The sequence below is a fragment of the Glycine max genome, chromosome 2 (assembly GCF_000004515.6).
Source record: "Glycine max cultivar Williams 82 chromosome 2, Glycine_max_v4.0, whole genome shotgun sequence".
NCBI lineage: Eukaryota > Viridiplantae > Streptophyta > Magnoliopsida > Fabales > Fabaceae > Glycine > Glycine max.
In genome coordinates this window covers 41928147-41938855 of record NC_016089.4, presented here as the reverse complement: position 1 = coordinate 41938855, position 10709 = coordinate 41928147, and the positions used below count along the sequence as shown (strand labels likewise).

At 29.4% G+C, this 10709-nt stretch overlaps 1 protein-coding gene across 1 annotated transcript; it reads left to right on the top strand.

The window, feature by feature from the left end:
* The first annotated feature begins 4586 nt into the window (after window positions 1-4586).
* On the top strand, window positions 4587-9317 carry LOC100814097 (protein ECERIFERUM 2). The gene is made up of 2 exons (XM_003519156.3): window positions 4587-5536; window positions 8233-9317. The coding sequence occupies exons 1-2, from the start codon at window positions 5111-5113 to the stop codon at window positions 9136-9138; spliced, it is 1332 nt and encodes a 443-aa protein (XP_003519204.1). The 5' UTR covers window positions 4587-5110; the 3' UTR covers window positions 9139-9317.
* The last annotated feature ends 1392 nt before the right edge of the window (window positions 9318-10709 follow it).

Sequence of the window (10709 nt, the reverse complement as noted above, 5' to 3'; positions counted from 1 at the left end):
TTGGGAAGAGGAAATGCAACATCTTATTCTATAACAAATGCAATCGGCAAAAAATATGTTGAAAACCATATAAAAAAAATCAATGGATACAATTTTTTTAATTAACAATAATTGTAATTATTTGGTTTAAGATTTACTCACAATTAAAACTTCTCATCCTTTCCGAACGGTTTATATTTTGCTGGTTGTCCCTCATTTATATATTCTAACATGAAATTACTTTGGTGGGTGCTTGTCACCTGTTAGATTTTAACTTAAAACCAATTGATATCATGTTAGATTTTAACTTAAAACCAATTGATACTAAGTGACATTGTCCAACCGATATATAAGCTACACTCTAAAGAACGAGACATCCGATGTGAAACTTGCATATTTTCCAATATAAATATTCAAGATATTTAATGATTTACATTTTCAAATACTTACAAAAATTTAAAGCCAAAACTGTCAATCATATTAAATGTTATTCTTCAACATTTTAATAATTTACTTAAAATCTCATTAAATGAATGACATTATGAACCATTAAAATAAATTTATTTAACGTATTGACCAGAAGAAAAATGGTCTGTTTATTGAGTTTCGATTTTGACTTGACTGGATACGTTTTTTTGGTGTACTCAATAATGTTAATGTACACTTTTATTTTTCAAATACACAAAATTCAGAGCATATAATTTTTTTTTGTGGCTTTCGAGCATATAATATATACTTGGATATATAATGAGTTTGATATAATATGTTCATCTCACAAAAAAAAAAATTGACCAAAATTCAAAACTAAAATCCTCATAAAAGCCTTTCGCTTCCATCAACATTTCCTCTTAGGAATTTTTTATTTGTTGCTTTGATTGTAGGTAATTCTAAGAAACAAATTAGTTTCATACATATATCTAAATTGTTTTCCAACATTTAATTTGCATGGAAATAAAGTTTTTATATTATTTCTTGGTTTATTTACATCCAACTTAATTTAATATTGAAATTTTACAAACATGGATTTTTATCTATGATATTTTCAATTTTTTTTCCTAATTGTAGGACCAACGACCTGACAATATAATCCAGACTATACATTCGTAACAAAATGCATAAATCCGACAAATTGCAAGCTGTTGTTGTAAGTAATTAATTAATATTGTACCCATCGTTATTTTATAAAACTACAATAAAATGGGTGCTTGAAAAATGATTTTATTGTAATTCGAGCTAGGACATTAATTACGTACTGGACATGTTTTTATTCTCCTCCAATTAATTGCTAGACGCATGCACCAAAGAATGAGAATTTTCATGTTTGGTTTGGTTAAAAAGAAAAATGGATAAGTTATATAAGCAATTTAAAAAAAATGGTGGAACTTCTCATATTTTAGCTCATTCAATTCCGACAAGGAAAGATGAGTATAATATACTCCCATCATATAAGTAAAAAAATTTATACACAATTTAGTAATGTCCATTCTTGTCATTAGAATTTTACATCTCTTTTTTCCATTGGTCACTTTCAATATTTTGCTACTAATTTTTATCAACTCCTACATACCCACAACAAACTTTTCACTCAAATTCAACACAAATTTAAGTTCCCTAAACAATAATGGTTTTGAATAGTTTTCTGTTTAGATTATAATAAACGGATTAGAACACTTCAATAATCCATTTTTGTTCTATTAGAAATTTATTTAAAAAACCCAATTCATACCTAACCCATTGAATGAAAGGAAATGAGCTTATTCATAAATTAATCGGATCAAATATATGCAGTTCAACCCATTTATTTATAAAACTTAATTTTTAACTAAAATTCAACTCATTTAGTTCATCAATCAAATTTAACAAGTTGATTATCGAATTCAGTTTCAAATTATTTCGAATAAATTTAGTTCATTGTCACCTCTAATCACATCCTTTAATTCTACTATTATATCAGGACAACAATTATATGCAGACATATAAGCATATCCATATAGATATTTCAACTATTTATATTAGGTTTAATGCTAGAATAATCTGATTTTTTAAAAACTGTAATTAGGTCTTTAAATTAAAAAAATGTAATTAGGATATTAATGATTTTTTACATTCTTTAATTAATTTCTGGAATTAGTTATGACTTGAAACGGCAAAAAAAAAAAAAAATAGTTTGTGACATTGTTACTAATTCGAGGACCCAAACTGTAATATAGATGTTTTTATACTACACGACACCACATCCAAATTGATTTATTGCAGGAAAATACATTCATTTACATTTATTTTCCTTTATCACAATGGCACAAAACTCCCTATAAAGAGAACATTGAATAACTTTTATTTGTAAAGTTAAACAAGTTGCATCGCATATTAATGCCAGGCCTCCTTGATTAGCTACGAATCCATTTACAATATCATTTTTTTTTCCTAAACAAACAATAGATACAGGAACAATAATAAGAACTAAGAAAATGACAAAAAAATTGAAGGATAACTCAATTGCAAGATTTAAACAAAAATTGATAAAACTATTTGGTTTTGATTTTTGTTGGTGTACATTTACTATTTTATTAGTACGGCTTTGTACAATATTCAAATTTTGGAATGAGTCAACCACTTTTTTCCTTACTTTTAAAAGAAAAAAAAAATTACACTCACAAACATGAAGATTTTAAAAAGGCTAATGCTTATTTAGAAATAATTTAATTTTAAGAAATACTTTTAGAGAAAAAAATTAATTATCAATTCTTATAACTCAAAATAAACCAATTTAAATATTTAAAAAAATCAATCAAAGTAAGCCGTGAGGGTGAAAGGGCAACTAATTAGTTATTGCATTATATATTAGGCCAATCTTAACCAAAAGGTCCAAAAGTGAACGAGGAGTGTTGGCTTGTTAAAGACGAAAACAAAGTCTGTTTGAAACTCGAATATGCAATTTTCTGGTCTGTTAATAAATTTATTAGCTAGTCCTAAGAACTAACTCCGAACTACCAGAATTAACTTAATACTAATATTAATATGCTTGTACTGCTGATCGTTCTCGCGAAAAGGTCACTTGAATCGGAAAATAATTAACGAAAAAAAAATAGTTTTTTGTTGAATTAAAACGTATGAAAAAAAATTGTACTATATCTTAACAATTCTTAAAACTAAAACGATCCTAAATTTTAAACTGAAATTTTATTATTGGAAGTTCTTAGGGCATCTATACCCGTACTTGATAATCAGGTTGCAGCTTCAATGATTTTATCCATTTGATTTATTAGAAATATGTTAACTTTTTTAACATAATAATTAAAAAATATTTTAAATTCACTTTTATATAATAACAATGATATTAGAATAAGATGAGCACATAATTTCTTTATTTAGGTTAGGTGGGGAGAGGAAATTAACAAGCTCATCAACTAATTAAGGAGGTAATTTAATTTGCGTACGCATGTGGCTCTTATGAGCTTAGCTTATATCCCTTTCATGTAATTAGTACTGGTTGTAAGTCAAACCTTTCACTGGGGCAGCCTAATAGGACAGCTCTAAATGCTTGAAAAGTGACATATACGAGACATATTATAAGAATTTTCCAAGATGAGCAGGTTCAAATTTTAATTTATTTACATTAACAATACGCATTCAACTATTTTGATAAAAAAAAATTATATTTTAGTTAAACAAAATCATTAGTAGAGTTATTTTTAAAATATATTAATTTTATTTTTAAAATTTTTGAAATAAAATTTTTCTCACCTCTGTTTTTTGTTCTGTACATATGTGAAATATTCTCAAACATTGAATATGTGAGTATCTCTTTAAGAAAAAATTCAACCTTAATTTGTTATATTGTAAAGAAGTAGTCCCACTCAAATCCTAAGAGAGATGCTATTTATTATTAAAGAAGAAAAATCACAATGAATTGCACAAATGTAAAGATGGACGATGGTCATATTTTAAAATATATATTTCAAAAGATTTAAAAAATATGTAATAGGGAAATTCACAGAAATTACTTGTGGTGCATTTATGACGAAATCTATTTTGGTAACAAATAGGATTTTCCAAATCCTAATATCTCACCCCTGTCGTGCAATCCCTCTATACTTACCACACATGATTTCTTGAGGATATGATATTATTTGCTTGATACAAGACGTATAAATAGCATCTCTAGAGGATTTCTCTTTTCAGTCAAAATGGTTGTTCTGTACATGATTTCTCCTCGTTCACAGCGATTTCTTAAGCCACATGCAGGACTCTAACAGCCTCTATACTTTGGTAAAGAGAAACTTGACAATGAAGTCAAAATGGTTGTTTTCTTCACCTTTTTTGAAACCCTAGCCCCTCCTAGTAATTGATTTATCTTTCCTTCATCAAAACCAATTTGTTGTGTTTTTAATGAAAATGATATGTAAATTTAAGGGGATATTTTAGTCTTTGAATATAGAATTGTTACAGTGATTTAACGTTGTTTATTAAAGGGGGTTAAAGTACTAACAAAAATAAAGGTGAATCAAGCATAATACAAGTTAAACAAAAAGAGTTTAAGTGTAATTTATTCTCTCTTGTTTTGTTTTTCATATGTCTCTTTCTTCAGAGACAATCATAACTGAGACATATTTAAATACTAAATATGAATATTTTTTTCATTAAACATTAGTTCATTATATTATATATATATATATATTATAAGAGACTAATATAACCCCTAGACAAATTCTGGTTGGCCTAATTATATGTTCTCTCTTTACACACACAAGATTCAATAACTGTCAAGATGAAGTAAACATGACCAGAGGTAAATACCACCACATGATGTGTCTCTCTCCCATTGGCCTTTCAGAAAGAAGGAAACATTATCCTTCCAAGTAGTTCCAACCAGTTTATAGTGACATACATAGGAGTAAATTGAATACACAATCTCGATCAGTTTCTGTCTCCTTCTTTTTTCTTGGTGTCTGATAATTGGTTCCGTTCACTAATTGCCCAATATCATTACTCTAACACTCAAAAGTTTAATAACACTACGTAACGAAGAAAGAAACATTACCCTTCTAAACCAGTAGTACTATATATTGAGTGTGTCCACACACAATATTGCATACACAAGAATCTCACCCCCACAGTTTCTGGCACCAACATGGATCAAGAGACCGAACCACAACCTCTGACCTCAAAGATCTCAACAGTTGTACCAGCAACCCCGCGAGGCGACGAGGACGGCGCGTACCACCTCAGCAACATGGACCTGCTCATGAAGCTGCACTACATCAGAGCCGTTTATTTCTTCATCAACGACGCAGCGCAAGGGCTCTCGATTTATGACCTCAAGAAACCCATGTTCCCGCTCCTCGACCAGGTCGTGCAACTCTCGGGTCGGATCCGGGTTTCTGAATCGGGTCGGCCCTTCTTGAAGTGCAACGATGCTGGTGTTCGCATCGCTGAGTACCACCACGACCACACCCTTGGGGAGTGGTTTCAGAAAAATGGGTGCTCCCTTCAAGGTCTCGTCCATGATCATGTTCTTGGCCCTGACCTTGGCTTCTCTCCTTTGGTTTTTGTCAAGGTACCTTTTTGCGTTTTCTTATATGCTTTTCAGGTGAATTACCTAGTTCGTTCATGATGAAAGTATTATCCATTATTATTTATTTTATTGGTATAAATCGTCAAGAGAAAAAATTATAATTGTTATGTTAGTCCTTTAAATAATTATTATTTTTTTAAAAATATCTTTACAATGATAATTCGTCAATTATGTTAGTCAATGAAATTTAACTCAATCAAGTAAATTATTATAAATGTATGATATTATTTTTCGTTTCTATGGATAAAAAACTTTAACTTATAACATGATTTAAGAAATAATATTAAAATATATTTAAATAACAGTAAATAATTAACATCACAGACTTAGATGAAAGTCATGAAACGATAGATTGTTCAAGAGATTCATAAGATTTTTTTAACTAGCTTAATAATTCATGTTATATATGGGTGTTAATTTATAAGTGTGGAATAAAAGGATGATTTATTCATTTTTTTACATTCTTCTTTTAATTAAAATTGAAGATTTATCTTTATAATTTGCATGACAAACGTTTACTTAAAGGTTAATATAAATTATTTGAGGCAAAACTCTAATTATTATAAAAAGCAATTTAAAAGGCTTTTTTAAAACTGTATTTATTTATTTATTTTTCTTTACTTATCTTCTTCAGTTGTTGTTTCAATTTATTGATCACGGTTGTGAATGTCTTTTGAAACCCTTTTTTGTGTAAGTGACTTTTGTTTTCACGGGTTAATTTTTCATCTTTGGTGGAGTTTTATATAAGGTGCCTAACTAAATGCCCCTGCTAAGACGCCTACCACTAAAGTCCGTTTTTTCCTTAAATTTGGGCATGTGTTTAGTTGGGTGTGTGATACAAGTGTCTATTATTGCTTTGCGATTTCGATGGACCTGGTTTGCATTTCATCATTTTCATGTCCTAGCTAGCTCTAAAGACTACGGTCATTAAATGATGGCAAAAGAGGACGAAGCTAAAAAATTCCTAAACCCAGTGGAACTTTGGTCGGTTAATTAATGAATTCTATATTGCTATGAATCTCATTACAGATATGAAATCCCTGAATGTCCCATAACATATTTATTGTTATGCCATGCAACTCAGAAATTTTATATCTTTCATGAAATTCATGATCATATATAAAATACATCAAAGAACTAGTTTCAATTTGGTTCCTATTATATATGATTGCTTATTTAGGAAAATCCCAGACCAATTAATGATGTTAAATAATAAATATTATGAGAATATGAGAAAAATAATTTTAAATTGTTCAAAAATGTTGAAATTTTTAATTATTTTCTTATATTCTCATAATATTATGATTTTGAGTATATATTATGATGATGTATATGAATGTCATCAACGCCTATACTATACTTGCATAACACTTCGCGAATTGGTTGACATGAGTCGCATGACTTATACGGAAAAAGAAAAGTAGCAAGCTATTATATAATGTGGCAACTTATGTCAGAAATCATTCGCATTGCTGAATGTTAGACGGGGAGCTTATAAAGCTGCCTTTTTTTTTAGGCATATAAAGCTGCATATATATTAAAGGGTGACATATAAATGTTAGACACTTAGACGTACTTTCATTTATTATTATTTTTCCTTTTTATTTGATGGTGTCGGTACTTACCTATGGGTACTTTGTGCTTTGGGTCGCACATGTAGACATACTTTTTTTTTTTTTTTGAAACAGCATGAAGATTGTAGAGATACTTTTTATTTTTATTTTTCAAGTATCATTTATCATCATCTCTCATCTATTGTAAAAAGTGATACAGAGAAGAGAGATAAAAAAATATAATGAGCTGTTAACAAAATATTATAATAAAAAGTGGCTCGTGTCGTGTATCATTATTTATTATTTTTAAAATAGTAAATATATATATTTATTTTTTCTTTCATCTGTTTAATTTTCATTTTATTTTTTATTCAATATTTAGATCCACCGTTTATCTATCATCATAAATACTTCACAGACTGGATGTGTACATTTCTAATCTCCTCAAATAATACTAGTACAAGCTAACTACCGGTTATAACTAGCTAGTGATTTGAGTATGTATCTACTTAAAATTAAATACGCTTATTAATTAAAAAACTTTTCCAATACAAATGATCACGAAACTAAATTATTAAATGAAATGCAATGATGGTTTCGGGTTTCCTTTGCCACAATTGCTTTGGCTCGTATCCCAAAGGTTTCATCTGTCGTAATCTTCGTGCATGAGTGACCGTGCATAGGCACATGCATTCATTAATCTTCCAGACAAAAATTGGAGCATACCATTGAGTGCACACACCAGGAAAAGGAAAGATAGATAGAAAGAAAAGAAAGAAATATGAGTATTCAATATGATTAATTGATAATATGGTACAAGAAGGAAAAAAAAAAAACAAAAAAAACATACGAATTAAGAGTTTGAACTAAAAATCATTTTCTAGGTCAAGACTAAAACTTGAAGCAGCCATACGCTTTTTTTTTTCTGTGTGGAAATATGGAAGAATTAATGTGTCAAGAAAATGATGAAAATCTAAACCACATATTTTATATTTCCTATGGAGAAAAATTGTGGCTAGCATTTCAGTCTAAATAACATTCATTGGTTTATTATTGCATCGATCCTCTTGGTATATAAAAACTAGTTATTTATCTAGTGTTATTGCCATGATGTTTTGTATGCAGTTCACTTGGTTCAAATGTGGAGGGCTCTCTCTAGGACTCAGCTGGTCCCATGTTCTAGGAGACGCTTTTTCAGCCTTCAGCTTCATCACCAAGTGGAGTCAAATACTGGCGGGTCACGCGCCGCCAAAAATCCTTCCAATGTCACCAACTCTCAAAGAAATCCAAACCCCACACAATAATAATTCGGTTAATGCGAATAATGGGAATCACTTTTCTGTCAAAACAGCCACAACCATAGAAGAACTTTGGCTCGCTACAAACGGCATAAAAATGGTTACTCACACTTTCCACGTCACTGCCAAACAACTTAACCGTTTGGTGTCATCCACGTTCTTTTCATGTGACCAAAACAAAGCCACCAAAACCTCGTATTTCGAGATTCTTTCGGCGTTGGTGTGGAAACACATTGCTGGCATGAGGGAAGACACCGAGCCAAAGGTTGTAACAATTTGCACACGTGGCATGGCTAATATCGAATTCCCCACCAATGGTTTGGTGTTGAGCGTTGTTGAAGCCAACGTGGCAGTTGGACAATCTGACGTGTCCGATTTGGCGAAGCTGATTGGCGAGGAAAAAAGGGTTGAGAATGTTGTTGTGGAAAAGTTAGTGGAAGAGAGCCAAGGGAAAGGGGATTTTGTGGTTTATGGGGCGAATTTGACGTTTGTGGATTTGGAAGAAGGTGACATGTACGAGGTTGTGCTGAATGGACACAAACCGGTCGTGACGAATTGCAGCATCCATGGAGTGGGTGATCAAGGTGTTGTTTTGGTGCTTCCGGGACTTGAAGATGAAGAAAATGGGAGGAATATTGGAAGAATGGTGACTGTTTCTTTGCCTGAAAAAGAAGTTGACCAGCTCAAAGAGAAGCTGAGAGGAGAATGGGGTCCTGAGTCACTTCCATTCTGATAGTCCAAAGCGTATCAACTCACTGCTTTCATAAGTGCAATTACGAGAAAATTAATAGCTAGTTAAGATTGTGAGGCATGCAAAATGATAATAACATTATTGATAAAATGTTATAAGTTGATTTTGTAAAGTGTACTTTTATCCCTTTAAATAAATTTTATGGAGTGCATGTTTGATTTGATGTTAGAGAATTGATTTTAAATAATTTTTATATGTTTGATTTTACAGAAATAGAATTGATTATAGATAAAGTAATTTTGAGTTATTTTAGTGTTAAATTATACAAAATTTTATTGTTAATTTGATTTTATAATAAAATATCTAAATATAAATTATATTATTTTGAAATTAATTTTATTTAAAATCAATTTTACACCATTCCATCCCAACACATGCTTAATGTAATTGTTTTAGAAGCTTTGTAATGATTGACATGAAGCAATATTCTTAGAAAGGTAAATGGTGTTGGAGATGTTCTAGCAAATCATTAGTTTATATACGTCAACTAAGGGACGGATCTAGAGATTGATACCAGGGAGCTTAGTTTTATTTCTCTCCCTTTATAATTATTTAAATACTTATAAATAATTATTAATTAAATAATTTATTTTATTAAAAATATTTATTATTTTATTGGTATTTAATGTCATAATGTTTTTATGTTTTATCAGAATTTTTAAAAAATAATATCAAATTCTAAAATAGTTACAATTATTGTTTTAATTAAAGATTAAAATATTTAAATTTGAAATAATAATAATAATAATAATTAAATTTATAATTAATTCTTCTAAAACATGAATTGCATAAATAAGTGAATAAACACTCAATTATATTATAATTATATATTTTTTAAAAATAAAAAATAGGTTTGTTCTTAAAATCAAAATAGCTACCACTAAAAGTCATTTTTTAGCTGGCCCAATTTTTCTACTATTACAAAAAAGGTTCTGTGACTTTCCAAAACGGTTTTGAAATCGTTTTATTCTACGTCGATTCTTTTAGAGGCCATTTTAAAATGTGTTTTTTTTTTTAAATTTTTTTTAAAAAAAAATTAAGGATTTAAGACGATTTTTCCAAAAAACTTCTTAAAAAATATACTTTTTAAAACAGTTTTTGCAAACCGATGTTTTTTTTTTAAAATTATTTTGTTGTACATCCAAATCTAAAATCAAATTATACCATGTTTTAAACTCTTACATAATTTCAATCCAGTAATGTATAATTATTTAAAAATACAAGGACCAAACCATAATAGAAAAAAATTAAAGTAACAAAAAATATATTAGAATTATATATATATATATAGTTTCATTACACCAATCCAAATATAATGTCTTTGGGAATCTTTTCAAATCCAAATGACGTAGCTGATATCTAGTTTACTAGAAGAGTTTATAAAAGAAGAAAAAAAAAACAATTATTTTCCCATAATTAATCTTTTCCAATCATGCATGCACCATCCCATATGGCAAGCCACGTACTCAGCCAAGATCAGGCACAATAAAAATACTAAACTCATCATCATCATCTTGGTCATTTAGGACTTCAATCCTAGGCTTTTTGTGGGA

What these genes read in the sequence shown, in the direction of transcription:
- LOC100814097 (XM_003519156.3), top strand. Translation starts at nt 5,111, where the DNA reads ATGGATCAAGAGACCGAACCACAACCTCTGACCTCAAAGATCTCAACA. An exon ending in CTCCTTTGGTTTTTGTCAAG is followed by an intron (nt 5,537 to 8,232) that starts GTACCTTTTTGC and finishes TTTTGTATGCAG; the next exon opens with TTCACTTGGTTCAAATGTGG.